Below are 25,502 nucleotides of genomic sequence, written 5' to 3'. Positions count from 1 at the left end.
ATTTTCGTGGTAAATCGGGAATCAACTGTGGATTTATGATGCAGAAAGTTCCATTTTTTCCCTTGGGATTGTGTTATCAAATTTTGTTTGTTGAAGTCTAAGTATGTAGATTTAATAAATCTTTTCACAGAGTAATATGTAGATTTAGTAATAGGTCTGTAAGTAGCAGTGCTGCCCTTCTTTGCTAAAGCATCCGCATTCTCGTTTCCCAGGATTCCACAATGGGATGGTATCCATTGGAATACAATTCTTTTATTGAGTGATATTAATTGAGAGAGCATTTTAGTTATTTCTGCTGTTTGAGATGAAGGTGTGTGTTTAGAGACGATTGATAGAATAGCTGCTTTGGAGTCTGACAATATAACTGCATTCCTAAATTTATTGATGTGGCATAGAAGATTCCTGAGACTTTCACTTATTGTAATGATTTCTTCATCAAAACTTATAGTTCCATATCCAAGAGATCTATAAAGTGAGAAGAGACAGCACGTAACACCTGCACCGGCACCTTGTTCCCTGGAGATCAAGGCTCCATCGGTGTATAAATGTGTGTTTATATTTGTTATCTTTATCAGTACCGGTACCTCATTATTATTATTATTATTATTATTATTATTATTATGACTATTATTATTATTATTATTATTATTATTATTATTATTATTATTATTATTATTATTATTATTTTTGTGACCAGAAAATGGCTGTGAGGGATGGTTACTTGTGATATTAAGTTTCGCAGGTCCTCATGTGATGAAAACTTCCGTTATCCTCAAGATGCTGTATCGCAGTATGATAGACATGCGCAGATAATGGGTTTGAATAGGGTTTTCGAGTAGGTCCGTCATTTCCAGTTGTAAACAATGGCTTATCATCTGCCATGCTGCCATGAAGGTGTTTTTGAAAACACTGTCCAGAGTGAGCAACTACTGGGAAAAACTGCCATATGTTCCCCTACCCCCAGAGCCAATAATAACAAAATAAAGGACTTCGCTTAATATGTAGTGTTGTGTTGTACCACTGTCAATACATACGTATAATTGGCCGTGGTTTTACAATGGCTATTTCTGCGAACTAAATTAAATATGGCAGTTGCAGATTAAAACACAAATTCACGTGCTCAGTGCTTTTACGTTAGCTTCTGAAATTAAATCTTAAACTCCACGTTTCAGGTCGATAATTGGGCTACATGTGTGGCAGAGGCAGAAAAAGCCACGGTTGCATGAAGTGCACGTAAGAAGTTGGCATACATCAAATCTAGGTAAAACATATTTCCATGCACCATCAAACTGTTGGAGTCACAATAGTTGGAGCCGAGAGAGTTGAGTTTATTGAAATTTCTGGCTTAGAGGCAGCCGCTGTTATACCTTATTTTATTTCAAGGGGTGCAGTTCGGTGGCTCCTTTGAACACCCATTTACAGATTTATGACTTCCTACACAAACAACTCTGACAATTCCATCCTGTCCCCTCGTCCCAACATTGCACAGTTGCCACAATCCTGGTGATCCTCGAAATTATGCAGTGAAACTGACGGGATTCTTGGAATTCGGAAAAGATGCGACAACTCTGCCTCCACGTGGATTTGACGGGAGCCTGTCAATTCTTCTGAACGAAGGTTGTGATTGGTTACTAACAGGAGAAGACAAGATTTCCGTCACAGTAACGAAGACATTTATTTATGACAACCAATTAGTAGTGAGCAGTAGAAGGTTTGTCGGCAAAGTCTTTTCTATGAAACTACACTCCATGAAATAAAATAAGGTATACAAGATCTTACACACGCAGGGTACTCTCTGTAGTTATTTTACATAAAAGTAACAATATACTGTATATATTGTAACAATTTGTAGATTTATTGGTGATACCACAAGAGTCAGAGTGATTAGCTGATTATGAAAGTTGTTTGCGTGTGATATACCTAGTTTGGTAGGCGGGATTGGTGTTAATTGTAGAGGTGTGAGTTTGTACAGTATTATTTTGTTGTTTGTGTTTGGTGGGTTTGTGTAAATGTGTTGTATCTATAATAGGTTTATTGCTGGGTGTATATATATTTGTTGTTTATGTGGTTTAGCTATGTGAAGAATGGCTTCTTTTTTGTTGTGCTAGTGTAAACTTGCTGTTCATGGTGCATTTGGTTAGGTAAGGTATTTGACGAAGAATTCTTCTCTTGCGAGCTTCATATTTTGACTGCGTCATTTGAGGGTGTGTGTATGAAAGGGAGGGGTGTTTGATAGGAATCGAGCAAGTGCTTTGTGTATAGGTTGGATGTTTTGGTAATGCAGCCAGATCGGTTGATGACATTTAGGCACTGCATGCCTTTCTCTCCTAAGTCTTAGTATCTGCTTACATTTTCTACCTACTATACATAACAGTGTTGTTTGTACAGTTCTATTTTCCAAATAAAACGCTAATTTATCTTATGAAAAAAATATAAGTTAATTTCTTTCCATAAGAGAGAACTATTGCACATGAACTTTAGAATTTGTTAAAGTTAAAAAATAACATGCTGTGTAAATTTCTGGGCACATTAAACAAAAACAAAATAAACAAATGTCCAATTTATATGTATGGGGGAACAACTTACAAAATTCCGTTGGTCTGCGCATGCGTCAATCTTAAAGACTGACACAATATACTATTCACTTTCACCTCCTCCTTCATAATTGTCAGCCAACAGTAGCGCGTACTGATAGCAGTGATGGATCAGATGACTTGTCAATCAGTAGCGACAATGGTTCAGATTAATGGAGGGAAAACTCCGCCTCCAGCATAGCGGTAAGGTTTGGTAACTTCCTACAACGGAGTTTTGCCAGTCTTTTTCGTACACTTTGATTATTTACAATTATTATGAAAAACAATTAACATCTTTGCAAAGCAATGTCAAAAGACAGCAATAGCACTGGCGGAGGTGTATCAAATTATATAATTTGGAATTTCACCATTAGAGATCTTTCCTTCTCCACTGTTTCGTAAGGTAGTGATCGACAGATTTTTGTCATTACACTTCCTTAGCTGAAGAGGCGAATTGAAGCCGAAACAGAGAAAACGCAAAATTTCTTGTTAGCCACGGTGCTCTGCATATGACTACACACTTTATAGTTGAGATCGTTGAGACTGCCATCTGCTGGTTCTCATCGTAAAATGGCATTGGTTTTTAGCACCTCTGCTTTCTTGTGTTGTGTCTTATAATGGTGTACGTGTTAGAGTTAGTGAGTTTATGTGAATAAACAATAATAAATAAATACTTCTGTGCAACAACTGTTATTGAAATCCCCTCATATTATAAACTCTTAAATCTTGAAATTGAAGAAGTAAGTATCTGTGTAGACATATTTTTAAGGTGACACTGGTTAAAATAAAGGTTATGGTCCAGACTATGACTGCATTGGGGTTAGGTTGGGTTTGTTTTTGTGGTGGAGAACACAAGCTTTACCCTCGAACACATAGATTGTGTGCTGTATATAACCTGAAAGAGGGATGTGGCCGTCGTCTACGTCGCCCACTATCTATAATATGTTAATTCGATTTCGTAGAGAGCGTAGCTGCATCAGTCTTTCAGATTTTCCCGAATTTTTTTTTTTTTTTTTTTTTTTTTTTTTTTTTTTTTTTTTTTTTTTTTTTTTTTGTTGTTGCTAAAGTGGCGAATAGGTATTTCCCTTCGCACTCTGCTTATACACCTCCAACTGTTTTCACCTGTTTATTCAGTCTTACCAACAACCGAGAGTGACATTACGGAAGTTTTTGCGCTTGTGTACACTGAAATTTTATACGTTTTGTTTTGTTTTGTTACCTTACGTTAGGTTAACTTTGGTTTAGTTTTTTTTTTTTTTTTTTTTTTTTTTTTTAATGTTTTGGATATAGGAATGTGAGAAGTTAGGTTAGGTTATTTTAGGCTTTTTGGTATGCCTTGCATATACTCAAAATTGTCCAAAAATGTACGCTTTCGTGCTGTTCGCCATCCTTTGTCCAAAGTTTACGTTGTTAGGTTAGGTTAGCACACGTCAAGGCCTTCCACTCCGACGGTCTACGAGAAGATTCGGATGAGAGCGATTGAGTTCTGGGATTTTTCAGGCGCTGGGAAAGGCTGGTAATTTTTTTTTAGTGACGTTGTTAGTTGCCACATTGGCAGTAATAAAAGTGTGCAATATTCTTTCAGTGGCCAGTCAATACTCTATCTTGACCAAAAATAATAACAGTTCAATTGCAATTGAAATAAAGTCACTGTTACAAAACGTTGGGGTCATTGATTGACGAAATCTAGACCTTGAAACAATTGCAACCTTAATTTGAAAATTTGAAATATTATTCAATAAATTTGACTGAATTACTTTATCACTCAGCATGCAAAGAGCAACTAATTAATTGGTCTGCGGTCATAGTAGATCTCACTCAAGTATTTACTATTCTTAGAATAACAGGGAGATCAAGTGAACTCTCTTAACTATTCCTGTAGGCGTCTGAGAGTGAGTTTATTCATTACATTTGTTAAGTTTACTAATATTTACAGATAATGGCAAAAAGAAGAATAAATATTCTGTATGGGAGTCAGACAGGTACTGCCCAGGAGGTTGCCGAGAGAATATGGAGAGAATCTAAGAGGTAAGGTCATGTTAACATTGTGATTCTTACAAATGAAGTGGAATTAAAAGGACTAAATTTCAAAGTAATAGCAGAATTCTTGTTTGCATGTGGTGGTACTAACATTGTGTTAATGTTGGAGTTACAGATTTTATTTTCAGGGTCCAGTTCGTGCAATGGATGATTATCCAGTATCAGAACTCATCTATGAAGCTGTTGTTGTCTTCATTTGCTCAACTACAGGACAAGGCGAAGAACCAGATAATATGAAAAAATTCTGGAAATTTTTGTTGAGAAGAAACCTTCCAGCAAATTCACTGAAAGGAATGCGGTGAGTTAATATTTGAGTGATATTTTGAAGGAGTTAGTGCATTATAAGTATGGAGAATTTTATATCTCACATGATCAATAAGATGTTAGACAATTATCAGGTCACAGTTTGCTAGGTATTGTCTTTTCATTCACATTAGTGCTCATCACCCTATTGTATTGTGTTATAAGAAAGAAAACACTGTAAGGTGTGTTAGGAAAGGTTTCAAGGCGTTCAATATTCATTGTTATTTGGTAGAGCTACCAGTGCTATTTCAGTCACTTGTAGGGCTACCTTAACAGCATTGTAGGTCCCTGGGCAAAACAGTGTACAAGGTCCAGCCCAACAACCACTCACAGGAGTAAAGATAAATTATCTATAAAATAAACTTACATTTATTAGTACCTCCAACAAAATCAGTGTTTTCATATTAAAAAAAAAAACATGATGGTGTAGCAAAGATTAATTATTATTTGTGTGCACTCACAGTTGAGTTCTGGCGTCTTGTCAGCTCATGTGAGTTGTGTGGATATAAAATGAAATTATTCAAACCTGCTTTACAGAGAACTACTACCTGAAAGCCAGATTTGTATAATACATTCGTTACTGGAGGTACGTTAACAGAAAGCCACAATTTAAAGTCACACAGTATTTGTGTGCACTCACAGTTGAGTTCTGGCGTCTTGTCAGCTCATGTGAGTTGTGTGGATATAAAAGGAAAAATTGTGACGGTGTCGTGTATAGTTCTGGGGGTAGCTCAGTCGGTAGAGCGTTCGCGCGCTAAGCTAAGGGTCCCGGGATCGATACCCGGCCCCAGAACAATTTTTCCTTGAAATTATTCAATTATTACAAAGGTTTTGACAATACAACATGAGCCTTGAACTTGAAAAAAAAAATTTTAACATAAAAATGGTACTTAGTAAATTATACTCACTGATACATCAATATTCATTAAGTATGAGGTCTCGCCCACCTCATTGAATACTACACGTCTACTATGAAGTAGCCAATGTGTATTATTACCATTTAATACGAGAAAAATTCGTACCGGCACCGGGAATCGAATCCAGGACGCTGAGCGCTCTTTCCAACTGAGCTATGCCGGGACACAATCCACGGCATAGCTTAGTTGGAAAGAGTGCTCAGCGCGCAGAGCTGAGAGGTCCTGGGTTCGATTCCCGGTGCCGGTACGAATTTTTCTCGTATTAAATGGTAATGTACTTACTGAGATAATACAAGCGCGCATTGTGAAATTACCATGAATTATATATTTGGTCAAGAGTTCACCATAAACATTTGAGAAATTCCTTTGCTGAGACTGCCATTATAATAATTGGTTTCAAGTCAATGTTCTTCCAGCCATGCCAACTATCTGCTACAAGTCGTAATTTTTCTCCTGTCGAGTTAGCAGGAGTTTTGAATGTTAAGCCAGATGATTGAGAAATTATTTCTGGCAGCCAATCACGTTGCAGGTCGGCTATGTTTAAACATATAATAATAATAATAATAATAATAATAATAATAATAATAATAATAATAATAATGATTTATTTAACCTGGCAGAATTAAGGCCATACGGCCTTCTCTAACACTCAACCAGGAGTAAAGACTGCGTTACAAAAACATTACAAATTTACAAATTGCACTACAATTTTACACACAAAACTGAATAAGATAATAATAATAATAAAAAATAAACAACAAATAAGAAGAAATCAGACATAATATATAACATACAGAAAGAAAGAAAAAAGCATAATAATATGTGAACAGCAGGTCAAAATAAATGAGGCATACAAAAAAAAAGACAATTATTCATAATAATAATAATAATAATAATAATAATAATAATAATAATAATAATAAGAATAAGAATAAGAATAGTAATAATGATGATAATAATAATAATAATAATGATAATAATAATACTAATAGTAGTAATAAAATAGTGCAGTACAAAGTATACAGTGAATACAATATTTCTAAGTACACACAATAAGGAAAATTAAGATTATATATAGCTCAACTTATCACATTAGAGATATAACATTATCGGAAAATATGAAAACAAAAATATAAAATAAGTTGAATATCATTAGAACATAAAAAAAAAATGTGAATACGTGGAAACATGCAATACAACACTTGTCATAATAGTAAGTTAGTTTGGCAACTCGTCATAAGATAATTTTCTAACTTGGATTTGAAAGAATTCAATGTTCGGCAGCCCTTGACTCCAGGCGGCAGAGAGTTCCAGTGACGAGAGGTAGCAACAGTGAAGGATGAGGAATACAGAGACGATGCATGAAGTGGAATTTCTAGCATGTTATCGCGTTGTGATCGAGTATTAATATTATGATAGCGAGAGAGAGTATGAAATCGAGCGAATAAATAATAGGGGGATGAAGAGTGCATAATTCGATATAAGAGAGAAAGTGAGTGCAGATTTCTCCTCTCATGTAACCTAAGCCACGATAACTTCTTGAAAGAAGGTGAGATATGATCATAGTATCGAACATTACAAATGAAGCGGACGCACGCGTTATGAACACGCTGTAGTTTCTGAGCAGAATCAATCCTGAGATCACTGAACAAAACGTCGCAATAATCGAAGTGAGGTAGAATGAGTGTCTGTACCAGCGTCTGTTTTAATTTAGATGGATAATGATACAATCTTTTTAGTGAATGGAGAATAGAGAATGCCTTCATACATGTATATTTAATATGCGTATCCCAATTGAGATTAGATTCGAAATGTACTCCGAGATTTTTGACGGTAGAGCTAAACGGGATGATTGTTTTATTCAGTTTCACAGGTGGAATATTCAGGTCATTGACTTCAGGAATTAATCTACGGTTCGCGAACAGAATAGCCTGTGATTTACATGCGCCCAAATTGTTGAGACCAGGAAGAGATGGAATCAAGATCTTCATTCAGACTATTAATGGTATCGTGTAGTGCGTCGGGACGGGCTGAAATATACAATTGAACGTCGTCTGCATATATTTGATATCTGCAGTGCTTAAATGAGTTGGAAATTCCATTTATATAAATAGAGAAGAGCAAGGGGCCTAATACTGATCCCTGAGGAACTCCTGTATCTACAGTACGCCAGGATGAGAAACGATTATTAGATATGACACGCTGCTGGCGGCCAGTAAGGTAGGAGTACATCCAGGTGATAGCACTATCAGAAAGGTGTAGCGTTTGTAGTTTAGTTAATAGTAGATCGAAGTCAACAGAATCAAAGGCTTTGCTATAGTCCAATAAAACTAGTACAGTAGCCTGTCGTTTATCCATGGCATGACATATGAGTCTTGTGATTTGCTGATCATGACATTATGCATTTCCTAAGGCTCGATAAATACTTAATATAATCGCCCGCCATTTTGGCTCTTTTGTTGGCGTTTGCAGAAAGCACACGAGGACGTTATTTGCCGCTCAATTATTTGGTGAATTACAGTGCGTTTGATTTATCATCATAGGAGCTACGACGTGATAATGTTTAACTGTGTGGCAAATAGATTCCTCATCTGTTAGCTCAGCAACAAAAGAACAAAAATGGCGAACCATAATACCTATCTAGACTTTATAGAGCCTTCACTTCCTAAGACGTAAGCAAAGAGGAGGAGTCACGCCGGGAATAACAGCGTCGCGACTATAGTATTAAATTCTGGTGTGTGCATAGATTAGCATGAGGCTTCTGTGCTCGTGGGGCTCCTGGGCAACTGCCCATCACATCATGTGTTAAGACGGCACTGGTCAATGGACAGTTCTGAATGAAGAAAGAATGCAGATTGCTTTTGATCTGTGTTATTGAAAAAAGTAGACATAGTTATTTTTTTCTTAAGCATGGTGGCAATAAAGGAGCAACTAAACTTAGTGGAATTTTTTTCTGATGTGAAGGAGACTGAAAAGTCATGAAATTTTGGAGTCTAGATAAAATAAGTTCTTAAAATTTATTACATAAAACATACGAATTTGGAAGGAAAGGAAGATGTTGATGGTGACTTTGTTCTTTCAGATTTGCTGTTCTAGGTTTAGGTGATTCTTCATATGCCGAATTTAATTACGCAGCAAAGAAGCTGTACCGTCGTTTATTGCAGCTAGGCGCTGAGCCTTTCATGGAGCTTGGCCTGGCAGATGATCAGCATGACCTTGGAGCTGATGCAGTTGTTGATCCGTGGACAGTTGATTTGTGGACAAAATTGTCCAACATATTTCCTCTTCCCGAGGGTGTGAAACCATTAGACAGAGACTCTGTGACTTTACCACGGTATGGTTATATAAATTAGAGTGTATTACAGTATATTGTTATCGTTAATCCAATGCTCAAAACAGAAATGCATATAGGGCTGTATTCATAGACGAGACTTTGGATGAAGACTTTCCAAAGTCGACTTTTGTAGTAAAGTTTAACTTTGTTAAAAGTCCTATTCATAGACATTACTTCTGAGGCTTTGACTTTGACTTTGGTAAGTCGAGATTTGACGATCTTGTTCTAATGTTGGCAACCAAAATCATTGCCTTCTAAACGAATTAAATTAATAGATAGTTGAAATAGAGTAGGCATTGCCACAATCAAAGCCATCTTTTGAGTCACAAATCAATGAAACAATTGAACATCGGTACATGTTAAGCAATTGTTAACCGTTCTTGCAGCTTTACATAAGAATAATATCGTTCAGGTGCCACATCCGGGAGAGGACAACAGAGGCCACGAAAGCCATATATAGGATAAAGAACATTGCATCACTATCTCTAAAGACAGCCACTAGCCTTTTCGACACGACAATATCCCCAATAGTCACGTATGGACTGGATTTAATATGGGAAAAGCTGACAGTCAATAACTTAGAACGCATTGAAAAAGTAAAAGCATGGTTCCTAAAGTGTGCCCTCAGAGTGGGAAAGTATGCACCATCAAGATTAGCATACGAATTGGCCAAGGAAACTTTTTACATAGAAGATCTAAGACTCAATCTGCCATCTACTGGAGCCAGCACCAAATTACTGGATCGAAGAGAGCGGAGATAGATATCGACTTCTACGGGACGACTGCAATGATTGACCGCAACTGGACCAGAGAGAATCAGGAGCAGAGACATACCATTACAAGACTAGCCATACACGGCTTTCACCACAAAATTTGCAGAAACAAGACATTCCATACCCCGAACGCCGAATGCGTGTGTGAGTTGTGTGGGCAGAGAGGCAAACAATATCACATCACAGAGTGCCGTGCAAGAACAAAATCGATCTCTGAATACAGCGAAGAATAACTAATACCCATTCGGGTGATCCTTTCATCATATAATAAGAATAATATTATTCGAGGCTTATTGTGAAACTAACGTAAGTACAAATATTAACATGTTTAGGTCTTTACACCAATCGATAATAATTTGTTCTTCTGCCTGGCCAAAAAAAATCGTAACTCAGTTCGAACAGTCTTGTATATAACACAATTCATAACTACAAAAATAATGGTATAGTTCATCTGAAATAGTATTGCCTGTTAAGAATTTTATTGTGAATAAAACATCTATTGTAGTTACGTTAGTTTCACATTAAGCCCTGAGATTATTTAATTGTAAAATAATTTTGTTCTGAAGATACGGAAGATAAGATTCCACCAATGACAGACTATGAAAGAGACATATTATCCTACTGACAGTTGGCAGAGTTATTCCCTGCATGTCTGCAGAAACTACTTAAAAATTATCTGAAATATAGAAAACATTATTATGACGACCGCAAGGATTATAAATTAACTGCATTTCCAACTGTGTAACCTATAGAATTAAATAGTAAGAATCAATATTAAGCTATTAATCCGTACATATAGCGTAAAATCGGGATGAAATAAGTTGTATCATTTATTGGTGGAACAGATAATCCCCTTTGATTATTCATCAATGAAAGTTGAAACATGACGAGGATATTTAATACTGTCTATCAAATCTGTACCTTGCTTGATTTTAATTTATAATCTATAATAACAATAATACGCTAAGGAACATGAGCAGCTTTAATAATATCCTAGATATCTTCAATATTCTCGGAAAATTCAACAATTTCCTAAATATCATTTTCCTTTTGTCCTCGAACGAAAGTCAAAGTCAAAGTCTAGATTTTCGGCGACTTCGAAGTAAAGTAACGATTAAAGTTTACTTTCCTCAAAGTGTCGACTGTGAATAGGAAAATGGCGACTTTGTACTTTCCAAAGTCAACTTTGGTCCAAAGTCTCGACTATGAATACAGCCCTTAGAGTGTTAGTTCGGAGGCTGGAGGGAAAAAGACCTTTGGGGAGATGGAGACGTAGATGGAAGGATTAAAATGGATTTGAGGGAGGTGGGATGTGATTGTAGAGACTATATTAATCTTGCTCAGGACAGGGACCGATGGCGGGCTTATGTGAGGGCGGCAATGAACCTCCGGGTTCCTTAAAAGGCATAGGTAAGTAATATTAAGCCAGCTATTAATAGTTTCAAATTTTTTGTTACATTTCGTACAACCAGTATTCCATTTTTGCAGTAGTGATATTCTGTGGTAAATGAATAATAATAATAATAATAATAATAATAATAATAATAATAATAATTTAATTACATTGGATTTCAAATTAACCTCCATGTTCTGTTCTAGGTGGAATGTATCTTTAGCACATACCAATGAACTAGGAACTAAGCAGCCTTCTTCTGCTAGAAGAGAATTAACAGAACCAAAAGTTATTAACAGTGTTAGACAAGAATTCAACCAAAATAATCCTTGCCATGTCATTGTCCTTAAAAACACGCGAACAACAGCACCACTTCATTTTCAGGTATGACTTTATGGGCAGTGCATATTAGTAGATGTCATTGCAATAATTAACTGTTTAATAGAATACACAGTTTTGACAGTATTTGACTTTCATTACTAGACAGTGGAATTTTTTTATCCATTGTTATGTATACTATGAAATCATATATTTTCGTTCTCAATCAGTTAGGCCTATGTCATAGGAACAGTCTTTGACAAGATGGAACAAATATTTGAGCAAAAATGGTGACAACATAGAGGGACTGCCAGTAAGAAGACTTGTAGTGTAGGCTTTCATGGCCGGAGTCTATACATCTAGAATCGTTTTCCAGGCTGAGAGGCCTTGGTCTGTTGGTTGATTTTCTACCAGACGTTTCGTCTGCACCTGCGGCAGACATCTTCAGTGGAGTGGTATTCGAGGTCGCAGAACTCTTCTCTGCGTACCTGAGGCAACTGATCCTGTGGCTGGTTGTGCGGGCATGTTTATAGTGCATCTAGCGGCCCGAGGCCTGTGTCGCTGCGGTCTGCTCTGCTTTGCGACCTCGAATACCACTCCACTGAAGATGTCTGCCGCAGGTGCAGACGAAACTTCTGGTAGAAAATCAACCAACAGACCACGGCCTCTCAGCTCGGAAAACGAATCTAGATCTACAGTAAGAAGACTGTTTACACCAGGAAATCACGTTATTGACCTAATGAAGATCTGATGATGATGATGATGATGATGATGATGATGATGATGATGATGATGATATGATAATTATGATAATAACATGACATGCCATAGCGACAACTTAATTTCTGAATTTTTTAACATAATGTGTGCAATATTCTGTCCAGGTATGAGTTATTAGACTCTCATCTTCATCTTGAAGACGTGTGTTGTGCATCAAGTGCAGAAAGTTGTGAGGCAGAACAAGTGGAACATTTAGACGTAAATTTTCTGGTCGCCCAGTTCCAGCACAAAATGCAGTATTGAACTTAGTGGATAAGCTTAATAAAAGAGGGCCTGTGACTGACTGGAAAAGAAAATGAAGATATCGTGTGCTTACATAAAAAAAACTTGATAAAATAGAAGCTGCCTTGGAACATAATAATAATAATAATAATAATAATAATAATAATAATAATAATGGCTTTATTTAACCTGGCAGAGTTAAGGCCTTCTCTTACACTCAGCCAGGATTAAAAACTTGCTTACATAGTTGAACATACAACTGGATTGGATTTAAGTAATTACATACATATACGATTTAGGTGCATAATGAGATCAAAAGAGGTAGTTACATAAAAATTTACCCCATGAAATAAAAATAAACATCGTGGAATACATATTAATGTTGTTAGAATGAAATATGAATCACACAAAAACAGAAGCCTATAATTCAGTAAAAAATGTACACAGTAAAAATAAAAATAAGCACATTGGAATACATATTAGTATTAGATTACAAATAAGTAGGGTTCACATAATTAAAAACCAGAAACCGACAATTGAATGAAATGTACACAATAAAAATAAGAAATTTCCTTTCTGCACTTGATGTAGGCTAAGTCTTCAAAATGAATATACGATGACACAATGAATATCTCACCATTGCACAACATTACTGTACTCTGTAATGAAATCTCACTCACGACTGCAAACATAACTGTTCACTCTGATGAAATCTCACTCATGACTGACTGCCCATGGGAAGAATGCCATGCTTTGATGGAGGGAAATAACACTGATTGTGTGGGGCTCGAACCACTGACTGACTGAGCAGTGCTTCAGGATTTTTAAATTGCTCACTCTGTATTATTATATAATCTCGAAATAAACCTTTCTCATTTTGACATTATCTTCTCTAGATCATGAGAAAGTGAGAAATTAAATCCTATTAATATTTGTGATTCATCACATATTTTCCTTTATCCCTTTTATTTTTTTATATTGTTTAATCTGACAGGATTAAGGTCATAGAGCCTTCTTTCAATGTTGTACAAAAGTACAGTAAGTAACTTAGTAGTGACATCATTTTTCTTTCTTTTCAGTACAGTAACAGTCTAGTACATAGTCACGAAGCTCAATACATAGGGAATATGCATCCATTGACAACTGAACTTGTTAGTTGCTAGCCACTAGGATCGCTACTATCATTCCATCACAGACCCCTTCCCTAGCAGACGACAAAATGTATTATTCTTTCGTTATCATGTGCTTTTGGAAAAATTAACACCTTCCTTCCATTATTAAAATATTAAATACATAAGGTTTATTTATTATTTTTATGAAATATATAGTATGTTTTATAAACTCACCTTGCTGGATCTTCGGGAAGAAAGATAACTCTGGCCTCTTTTCTTACAATTTACAGCACTACAAATATCTCATTGTCCCATATTATTATTCCAATTATTGTATTTTAGCCATTAACATTTATTACAACCAATAACGAACATTTCACAGTTTACACAACTTTTTCTTTTCTTCACAACAGTGCGAAATACGGCACAGACTATTCTTCCTAGTACTCTTAGTCGCTAGCCGCTTGGAGTGCTGTATTACGAGAAATGCAAAAAATCACCTCAAGCTTCGTGACTATGTACTAGACTGTGGTACAGTCCTGTTATGTTCCATGATTTCTGTTTTCCCTTGTTGAGGAAGTTATTCAGGTGTTCGGTATTTGTTATAGATTGGCATTATTACATAATGTAGTCCACACCTGTGGAGTAACGGTCAGCACATCTGGCCGCGAAACCAGGTGGTCCAAGTTCGATTCCCGGTCGGGGCAAGTTACCTGTTGAGGTTTTTTCCGCGGTTTTCCCTCAAATGCTGGGTAACTTTCGGTGCTGGACCCCGAACTCATTTCACCAGCATTATCACCTTCACCTCATTCAGACGCTAAATAACCTGAGGTGTTGATAAAGCATCGTAAAATAACCTACTAAAATAAAATACATAATGTACAGCTGCTGAAATGCAGTATTTTGATGTGATATTATACGAGGGGGATCCAGGAAATAACGACCGTTTTGTTGTAATAATTAAAAAAAATATATTTATTTGAAAAAACAAAGTCTGTTACATAACTGAAGCTTCCTTTACTTCTCTACATAATCACCACCTACATTTAAACATTTGTCGTATCTGTTCACTAGCTTTAGAATTCCCGTGTTATACTCCTCTGCTGCCAGTTCATTAAGCCAGGTGTTCACTGTCTTCTTCAACTCTTCATCACTTCCAAAACGCGTACCACCCAGAAAGTCTTTCAGCTTAGTGAAAAGGTGAAAATCGCTAGGAGCAAGGTCTGGACTATAGGGCGGATGATCAAAGATTTCCCAACCGAATTGATCCAGCAATTCTCGAGTTGAAGCAGGAGTGTGTGGGCGGGCACAGATTTTGTGGTAGCCAAGATGTTGCGACACAATTTCACCAAGCAAAGAACGAGAAATGTCAGGAAAGGCAATATGCAATTCGTCGAGTGATGTGCGCCTGTCTTGCAAGATTCTGTCGTTCACATTAGTCTTCAGGTCTTCTGTGATGAGTGATGGGCGTCCGGGTCGAGTTTCATCGTGGACAGTTGTTCGCCCATTGTTGAACATTTCGCACCATTTTCTTACATTTCTTTCATTCATTACAGTATCACCATACACTTTTTTCAATTGCCAGTAAATTTCTGCAGGTTTCAAATGTCGGGCATTCAAAAATCGAATCACACTCCTCACCTCACAGTCGGCGGGATTATCAATCACGTCGTTCATTTTGAAGTAACACAAAATGCACAATGGCGACTTGTTGCAACCAGTACTCACAACATTATGAGAACACATGTTAAGGAAGCCAGTTGACCTTCAAACAAGGAAGGGGAGTCAGCTGCGTGGCGGGTATGCGCAAACGGTCGTTATTTCCTGGATCCCCTCGTACATAAGTATTTTTTTTTATTTTACTTGGTTATTTAACGATGCTGTATCAACTGCGAGGTTATTTAGCGTTAATGAGATTGGTGATAACAAGATGAAGCCGAGGATTCGCCATAGATTATCTGACATTTGCCTTATGGTTGGGGAAAACCTCGGAAAAAACCCAACCAGGTAATCAGCCCAAGCTGGAATTCAACCCACGCCCGAACGTAACTCCGAGATCCATAAGTATTGTCTTCTCTTCTTTTCCTCTCTCCAGTTTGCTTCGTCATCAGAATGGAGGCGACTGTTTATAATCATATCAAATTTGTAGACTTTTTTTTTAATATTCTTTTTAAATCAATTATCTATTACATGCACTTAACATATTTGAATTTCTTGTGGTATTAAACATTTAATTTTTTAATATTTGTAGGATGTTAGACTTATTCAGCTGTCAGCTCCAGAGCTCCAATATTATCCTGGGGATGTGTTAATGGTATGTCCTCATAATGCCTCAGAAAGAGTCGATGAGTTCTTTGAACTCTTATCACATGGCTCTGATGAAAGACTGAAGGATCCTGATGCAGTGATCCAAGTTACACAGAAGGATGCAGATGCACCAGTGCCACAAGCGTTACAGCACCCTCTTACACTTAGAAAGTGTGCCCAACAGTATTGGGATCTGAATGTAAGTTGAATCTTCCACATTTGGTACACGTATTCTTATTTCAAAATCATTATACGAGGTTGTTTTGAAAAGTTTGCCTCCTAATTTTTTTATTTGAAAATGACTATACAGTAGCACTTGAAAATTATGTTGTTATAAACGAGTATCGTAGTAACCGAGATTCATATTATCAGTCTAGTGAGGTGGAAAATGAAAAATAATAAACATAATTAGGCTTATTTTAGATTTATGTATTCACTTTTAAGCATACCATGAACACAATAAAATACACGTAGGCCTACAATTATAAATACAGTATTCTGTATTAAAACGGTTTGTTCATTACTCACCAAACTTATTTATTGAGGAGTGAAGTAATCAGTCATTTTACTCTGTTGTCTCCTACTTGCCCAATATACACTTTCTAAATTAAATTCTATGTTCATTATTTCAGTTGCAATTTCACTGCTCCTTCTCCTAGCTTCATAGAAATGTTCACAATTCTAATGGCTTCTGAAGCGTCACTCACTTCTTTTAGTGGCTATACTGCGTTAAAATGCGTGCACTTAGTGAAAACTTCCTGTCGAAACTGACCGCATGCAGGTACCATTAATACCGCATGAATTCGGGCAGGTTGCAATGGGGTGGGGAATCTGCCTGCATTCCAGAGCTCTATGATAGAAGGTGACAATAAAGGATCTGCCAGATTTCAGCAAAACATTTCTTAAAATACTTTGGTTCTTAGAAAATTGTATTCCAATCTGAGGTTGAAAACGACGTTATATGCGAGGTAGACGCATATATATTTGTCGTACTAAGCAAGGTAGGAAAGCATATGTCTTATGGGGAATTAGTTGGGACCACAGAATATTTGACGTTATAGGCGAGGTGTCGCACAAAACGAGGTCGCTATAACCAAGTTCTACTGTAGTTATTTCAGTAAAATAAAAAGTGGAACTTCCTACAACTTTATTGTTGATATCCATATAATTATTTCGCCCTGGTGATCAACAAATCTCTCCCAACGGGAAAACTAAGCAGTGTCTCTCATGTTAATTTGTTAAATTGATTGATAAGCTTGTAAAAATTGTAAACAGAATGTAGTGATGAGTTTAATATTCTTTACAGGTTGGTTTAAAGTGTTACTGGAATAATCATCCATTTCGTCACTTTTTGATAATGAAATAGAACGTGAACACTTGTTGTTTTATGTTACAGACTGTACCACGTCGTTACTTTTTTTACTTACTTTCTCGTTTCACTACAAGTGATCTTGAAAAGGAGAAGTTAATTGAATTTACAACTCCAGAAGGCCAAGAAGAATTGTATAATTATTCCAATCGTCCACGCAGAACCATACTTGAAGTACTGCAAGATTTTCCACATGCAACTGCTAATATTCCTCTTGAGTACGTGTTTGAATTATTCCAACCAATCAGACCGAGAGCCTTTTCAATAGCATCTTCTCCACAGGTGTGTTATATATATTCTACTGTATTATAATTAAAAGTGGTCATGATCATAATTCAAGAAAAGTATCACGAAGGTAACATAATCTTCTCATTACTGTATATATTTTGTGTATTATGAAACAGTTTAGTTTCTCGTGTTGTCAGTTACATTCCTATCTACATTGGCTTGGCGTGGCTTTATATGCGATGATAGTCCAAGTCCGACAGGTGACTTGAGTGGCATTCGTGAATCCGACGCTGACAGTGGGCCATCCTGCCTCAGTCCCTGATAGAGCCAGGTCCCGCTTCCTGGACAAGTAGCCTGATAATCCCCAGAAGCCCGGATCCCCAAACCCATTCTATATCAGCATCGGAAACCTGTGCTGTCCCCAAGACTTCATCCCAGACTATGTTTACTATTGCAGATGATGGACGAAATGGGGGGGGGGGGAGTGGAGAATGTTAGTGGAATGAGAGGGGGAAATGGAAGTACCCCGAGAAAAACCCTCTGCAAGTCTGCTTTGTTCACCACAAATTCCATTACGACCTGGATTGGAATGCTAAATAGCATAGTAGTTCATACAGTATTGTTAAATACCCAAGGAAAAAAAAAATCAAATGGAATATTGTTTCCTTCAGGCTCATAAAGAAGAGGTTCACATTCTGGTGGCAGTTGTAAAATACCAGACAATGTTGAAACTTCCTCGTCTGGGTTTGTGTTCCAACTGGTTGGCAACTTTGACTGCAGGAATGACTATACCAGTATGGGTTCGAAAAGGATCGTTTACATTCCCATCGTTAGAGGTGAGTTGAATAAAGTTACTAAATTGCAGAATGGTTTCAAGTAATGAGAGCAAGTCAAAAGAGTGAGCGTGAATTTTTTTATATCACTGTGAAATAGACCACCAATCTGAAGTGTCTCCATGTACTAGGGCTGGATAAAAAGTAATGGCAACAGTTCGATATTTCTGACATGGCTTTATTCACAAGGGTACAACATTTACGTACCTTCTATATAGTCGCCCCCCTTGTTTATTACCTTTTGCCAAATGTTTGGAAGGCGTCGTACACCATCAGCGCGTCCATCTTTGTTGATGTTCTGTATTGACCGTCCTATAGCATGGATAAGTTCAACTCTGGTATTGTACCGGGTCCCTTGCAGTTCTTTCACTTTGGTGAAAAGATCGTAATCGCATGGATCATATCGGGTGAGTACGGTGGATGTTCCAGAATCTCCCATTGCCAGCGGCGCAAGAGGTCCTTGACAGCAGCAGCGGTGTGACTCCTTGCATTATCATGAAGAATGATGGGATTCTGTACCACCAAGTGTCGTCGTTTTCTCCTGAGGGCTGGAAGGTGGTGCTGCAGGAACCTGCAGTAGTAGTCCGCGTTTGCCATCTGCCTTGGAGGTACAGCGTGGTGCAGTATTACCCCATCAATGTCATACGCCACAATGAACATCATCTTCACAGCACTTTGTGTAGGGCGCACTTTCTTTGGACGAGAAGAACCTGGATGCTTCCATTCATTTGATTGACATTTCAAGTTTGGTTGGTTCTTATGAGCAATCCCAGGTTTCGTCCAAGAAAGTCGTCATCTTTCCTTTGGTACTGGTCCAACAAGGCCTGTGCGACTGCATAGCGGTGCCATTGTTAAACCTCGGAAATTTCATGGGGTATTCAACGCCCTGTAATTTTGCGGTAACCGAGAATGTCTGGCAGAATGTGGAGCACAGTTTTGTGACATAATCCGACTTCCGCTGCTAACTCACGCGCAGTCCATCAGCGATCAGCATCCAACAGGGAAGCAAGGAGTTGAACTGTGTTGTCCTCCACGCGGGGTCGTCCTGTACGGAGGTTGTCCTGAGCGGCATCCCTGCCTTCCCGGAACGCTTTAACCCATCGTGCCACTGTGCGATATGGCAACGCTGCATCGGTACATGCTTCACGCAGTCCCTGAAAACATTCTTGTGCATTACGACCTCGTGTCACTTCAATTTTGATCCAGGAATATTGCTCTAGTTTTGTAAACGTGGTCTTAGGGCGTTCGCACTATCCCTATGAAAATCAACGTTCTACACACTGCAGTAGGTTGACAGAGTACTGTCACCGCTGGCTGTACTAACTCATCTAACAGTCCTTGTTCACGTCCACACAGCTGGCAGCTCTCGAACGCACCATCGTCACGTGACAGCAGTGTTGCCATAACTTTTTATCCAACCTATGTATAACGATTATTGGGCAGTATTACATAACAGTTGTGAAATTTAAATTTAAATTATGGTTTATTTAACGACGCTCGCAACTGCCGCAAATAATACACTGATTTTAGGTTCGAATATTCATTGAAAATGAAAGTTCGTGCGAACTTCCTACTGTGGCAATGTGGTAGATTTAAACTTTTTTTTTTGGCATAGCCAAAAGTGCCGTTGTTTTGGTATTACCGGTTATTTGGGTGCCAGTTATGAGGGATTTTACTGTAATACTTTTTTTTCTTTACAGGAAACTCCTGTAATAATGGTTGGTCCTGGAACTGGTGTGGCTCCATTCCGTAGTTACATTCACGACAGAGTAGCACGAGGTCTGGCATCAAATAAATTATTATATCTGTTTTTTGGTTGTCGGAATAAAAATGGCGACTTCCATTGTAGTAACGAATGGCTCACTTTGGAACATGAGCAGCATCTTTCATTATTTTGTGCTTTCTCTAGAGACCAAGAATCCAAAGTGTAAGTATTTTGTATCACAGGAATATGATACAAAATGTCGGAAATTGAAAAACTTACTTTGCTCGTTTTTCAGACTTTTCCTCGATTTTATAAAAAGCACTTCCCAACCTTATATCGTAATATACTATTACAGCAAAAGTGTTCACTGTAAATAACTGTAGTACATTTATTGCGACAGCTAAATGAATATTTTTATGAAGAACATTGCTTCAATGCACACAGTAATTTTCGTATTGATATTATAAAAGGAAAAAAAAAAAAATAATGTAACTTTTTATATTGTAGCGATTATATATTATACAGGGTGGTTCATAACATGTGGGACCCACTTCATCAATGGACAGGAGATACAAACACATTGCAAAATGTTCATATAAACTAGACTACGATGATAGAAAGAACGACAACCTTTAAGCTCTTAAGCTAGAGAAAGAATGATGCAAATCAACTTTTAATTGCCATTCGACAACACCACATTTGTGTCATTTGATCTTGGTTCCAAGTTATGTCATGTTTGTATGTCAGTAATGTGGAGCTACTTACCACTATCTTCAGCCTGAATGCAAGTCTGCAAGTGTTTGTCGGATAAGTTGGCAGCTCTTTCGAGTACACTAAGGAATTACGTCAGTATTGGTATTAGGTTGTGAATAAACAATTGTTTTCAGGTGGCCCCACAAATAAAATTCTAATGGATTTAAATCTGGAGAACGCACAGGCCAACCGTAGCACATCTAGTAAACAGGTAGAGAGACAGCATGTATGTACAGTTCACTTGGCTTTAACTCTGCAACAAGGACACAGGGGTTAAATGTATATACAATGTATTACTTTTTTCGATGTTTTTGTATCTCCTGTCCCACATGTTACGAAACATTCTGTATAAAGATGGAAACAACTTTAGTGCTTCACTAAGCACCAATTTAAGCAAGAATCATGTTACTTGCCGATAATTTCTTTTTCAGACTCAACAACAATGGTAAATATGTCATGATAATATATAGGGTGTTTAAAAAATACGGGGCATAATTTCAGGTATGTATTTCCCACATGTAGACAATCAAAATAGTTCATTACAATATGTGTCCGGAAATGCTTCATTTCCGAGTTATGGCCTTCACAACATTGAAATTCACCAGAATGTTTTTCTTTCCGCAAGTCGTTGTCATTACAGAAGATGTTCAAAATGTCCACCTCCTGCTTGAATACAGACATCACATCGATGTCTTATTGACCTGCGAACACGATCCCAAACTCCAGGAGTATTGCGTATGTCCTCAGAACATGCCACAATTTGATTCCAAAGGGATTCCAAATCAGGCACCGGAGACGAATAAACCAACGATTTTAAATGGCCCCACAAGTAGAAATCGAGAGGGTTCAGATCAGGTGAGCGTGGAGGCCAAGCAATTGGGCCACCTCTATCTATCCATCGATCAGGAAACCTTCAATCCAAGTACCAGCGAGCCGTACGACTGAAGTGTGCAGGAGCGCCATCATGCAAGAAGTGAATGTGTTGACGATTGATCAGTGGAGTGTCTTCTAAAACATGAGGTATGGTGTTTTCCAGGAAGTTTGTGTATGCCTGCCTGCACAGTCTAACGCCTACACAACACTGAATGTAACCTTCGCCTCGGAATGAACTGTCAGAGTGCCCTCTTAATGTCTTCTTTGACGGCAACGACCTGCGGAAAGAAAAACGTTCCGGTGAATTTTAATGTTGTGAAGGCCATAACTCGGAAATAAAGCATTTCCGGACACATGTTGTAATGAACTATTTTCATTGTCTACATGTGGGAAATACATACCTGAAATTATGCCCCGTATTTTTGAAACACTCTGTATATTATTTTAATGTACCGAAGTACATATGATATTTCCATGCAGATATTCTGCGTCATCATACGATGAAAGAGTAAAGGAACAGAGAAAAATTCTCTCCGGCACCAGGATTTGAACCTGGGTTTTCAGCTCTACGTGCTAATGCTTTATCCACTAAGCCACACCGGATACCCATCCCGGTGTCGGACAATCGTCTCAGTTTAAGTTGCAACTCTTGGGTTCCCTCTAGTGGCCGCCCTCTGCACTACGTCATAGATGTCTATGAACGTAGGACTGAATCCACACATGTGCTGAGGTGCACTCGTTATGAGTGACTAGTTGGCCGGGATCCGACGGAATAAGCGCCGTCTTAAATCACGAAGTGATTTAACGCATATCATATATATTATTTTAATGTACTTCGGTACGGCGCTTATTCCGTCGGATCCCGGCCAACTAGTCACTCATAACGAGTGCACCTCAGCACATATGTGGATTCAGTCCTACGTTCATAGACATCTATGATGTAGTGCAGAGGGTGGCCACTAGAGGGAACCCAAGAGTTGGAACTTAAACTGAGACGATTCTGTCCGACACCGGGATGGGTATCCAGTGTGGCTTAGTGGATAAAGCATCAGCACGTAGAGCTGAAAACCCGGGTTCAAATCACGGTGCCAGAGAGAATTTTTCTCTGTTCCATTACTCTTTCATCGTATATCATGATAAATTAAAGTTCTCTATACTAAACAGTGTGCACGAAGATGGTCTGAAATTGTTTTATGAATGTAAGTGACTTTCACTGTTAACTCACAAAACTGGAGGGGGTTAGCAGAGCTGACATTAGGGGCTCCTAATTATAAAGACTACTTGGTTTTTGTAGAAATATTAAAAAATTATAAACATTCTTCTTTTTCAGTTATGTACAACATGTAATAAAAGAGCAAGCACTTTTATTGTGGAGTTTGATGAAATCCGAAGCATGGATATTTCTTGCGGGAAATTCTAATCTGCCATCGGGAGTGAGAGAAGCTCTTGTGGACATTGCTTGCAGAGTAGGGGAACTGTCACGTGATAGAGCAGAACACTTTGTGAAAAGTCTAGAAGTTTCACACCGTTTTCAAACTGAAACATGGTCGTAGTAAATGTGGTTTCACATATACTTCTTCTGAATAAATAGAAAATAAATTGACAGAACATGCGAATTAATGCTGCATCTGTCTGTATCTGTGAATTGACTGTGATATGTTTTTGTTGCAGAAAGAGTAAATTGTATATTTGCGTTTCTAGGCTTTTACTGTGAATGTGATCAGAATTAGGCTTTTAGGTATGATGCCGTCATGTCAAGTTCCAGGACATGGTGGATACCCAAAAGCCTAATTCTAATATGAGAAAAAATTGTATGTTTATGAATAAAACAGTAAAATACATAATACACTACTTTTATGTAATGTTAGTACCGATCAACTTTTCGTTTTCGCAGCACCCGATGCAAAACAAAGGTAATTAAATTTGATCTTCATTTTAAGATTTAACAAATGAAAACGTGGACATTTCCAATGTATGAACTTAATAGAGTAAAATGGATTTGAAGTGTTCTGAAACAAGTTTCAGTTACACTTTCAATATTTGAGTGGGGTAAAAATGATGGGCACAGTTTAGCTTTGGGAGGCAGAAGTCCACTGAAGTCTTGACATGTTGCCACTGAGGATGCTTTGATGACTTATAATATATTCAAGTTATCCCTCATGGTAGTGCTCATATTTATTAGGCATAGGTGGTTTCTGCATCAGTGAAATTATGAATTGACTGGTGTTGTGTCTGGTCTCGAACTAAGGACTACAGATCAGATTCTCTTAAAATCCAGGTCATAGACTCCATGATCCAGTCTTAAATGTAACCCTGATTGGCCAAATTACTTCTACAGTAGAATTTGGTTATAACGACATCCAAGGGACCTTAAAAATTACGTTGTTATAGAGTGTTGTAGTAACCAAGATTCATATTATGAGTCTAGTAAGGTGGAAAATGGAAAATAACTTAATTAGCCTTATTTTAGATTTATGTATTCACTTTTAAGCCTATCATGAACATAATAAAATACATGTACAATTATAAATTCAGTATTTTGTATTAAAACAGTTTGTTCAGAACTCACCAAACTTCTTTAGTCTACTTTGGAGTGAAGTAATAAGTCATTTTATTCTGTTGTCTCATACTTGCCCAATACACACTTTCTAAATTACGTTCTATATTCATTATTTCAGTTGCAATTTCATTGCTCCCTCCCCTAGCTTGATCGGTTTGTTCAAATGCAGCAACAATTTCATCCTTGCTCTCCCAAATCATTTGGATTGTGCAATTAACTAGGCCAAACTCACGACACACGTCAGCTTTTTTAATTCCATTCTCAACTTAATGAATCGCTTTAACTTTTTCTTCCAATGTTGAAACTTTTCTTTTAGTGGCCATATTGCGTTAAAATGCGTGGGATATGATGATAGGGACTGGATTAATCTTGAACAGGATCGGGACCGATGGCGGGCTTATGTGAGGGCGGCAATGAACCTGCGGGTTCCTTAAAAGCCATTTGTAAGTAAGTATTTCTTAAAATACTTTGGTTCTTAGAAATATTATTCCAAACTGAGGTTGAAAATGAAGTTATATGCGAGGTAGACTCATATGTGTTTGTCGTATTAAGCAAGATAGAAAAGCATTTGTCTCGTGGGGAATTATTTGGGACCACAGAATATTTGACGTTATAGGCGAGATGTCGCACAAAACGAGGTCGTTATAACCAAGTTCTACTGTACTTTTTTTTTTAGATAAAATTCAAAATCCAGTCATGGAGCTGGTTGTATATCAGCATTTCTACATTGGTCTTGGCCATCACCATCATTTGTGGAATCCTTTATATTTCTGTATTTGTTATTACCTTAAATTTAAGTTCTTATAATGTGTTCTACCTTTGGCTGATTTGCATTTACTCCTCTTCTTTTGTGCAGAAAGGAACTAACATCTTTACTTGATAATTTTAGGGAAGTTTCACTTAGGACTTTAGTGGGCAAAAAAAAAAAAAAAGTTTGCATAATTAATTAAATTTCATTTGACTGAGAGGATCTCGGGAAGGCAGTTGTTGTGGGAAAGAGAAATGACCATTGTCTGCTCCTGGGAAGTAGTCCCTGAAACTATGTGTACATCATTGCCAGATCCCAAACACATATAATGCTGAATGATCAGTATGTACAAATGTTCATA

General features: G+C 37.5%; 1 protein-coding gene across 2 annotated transcripts; it reads left to right on the top strand.

The window, feature by feature from the left end:
• The first annotated feature begins 2,758 nt into the window (after nt 1-2,758).
• On the top strand, nt 2,759-23,679 carry LOC138697576 (NADPH-dependent diflavin oxidoreductase 1). Of its 2 annotated transcripts, none has more exons than XM_069822942.1 (10): nt 2,759-2,777; nt 4,510-4,601; nt 4,729-4,911; nt 8,916-9,167; nt 11,540-11,717; nt 16,017-16,271; nt 17,469-17,723; nt 18,341-18,505; nt 20,203-20,429; nt 23,164-23,679. In XM_069822942.1, exons 2-10 carry the CDS (start codon nt 4,513-4,515, stop codon nt 23,384-23,386), a joined length of 1,827 nt encoding a protein of 608 aa, XP_069679043.1. In that variant the 5' UTR covers nt 2,759-2,777; nt 4,510-4,512; the 3' UTR covers nt 23,387-23,679. The 2 variants fall into 2 exon arrangements, with proteins under 2 accessions (XP_069679043.1, XP_069679042.1); XM_069822941.1 differs by lacking the exon at nt 2,759-2,777 and adding an exon at nt 3,136-3,313.
• The last annotated feature ends 1,823 nt before the right edge of the window (nt 23,680-25,502 follow it).

Source organism: Periplaneta americana, chromosome 4 (assembly GCF_040183065.1).
Source record: "Periplaneta americana isolate PAMFEO1 chromosome 4, P.americana_PAMFEO1_priV1, whole genome shotgun sequence".
NCBI classification, from domain to species: domain Eukaryota; kingdom Metazoa; phylum Arthropoda; class Insecta; order Blattodea; family Blattidae; genus Periplaneta; species Periplaneta americana.
This window is presented reverse-complemented; position numbering and strand designations above follow the sequence as displayed.

Bases quoted from the DNA above. Each gene is read 5' to 3' on its own strand.
- LOC138697576 (XM_069822942.1), top strand. From the start codon at position 4,513: ATGGCAAAAAGAAGAATAAATATTCTGTATGGGAGTCAGACAGGTACT. The intron at 4,912-8,915 runs GTGAGTTAATAT...TTGTTCTTTCAG, and splicing joins AATTCACTGAAAGGAATGCG to ATTTGCTGTTCTAGGTTTAG. The intron at 17,724-18,340 runs GTGTGTTATATA...TGTTTCCTTCAG, and splicing joins CAATAGCATCTTCTCCACAG to GCTCATAAAGAAGAGGTTCA.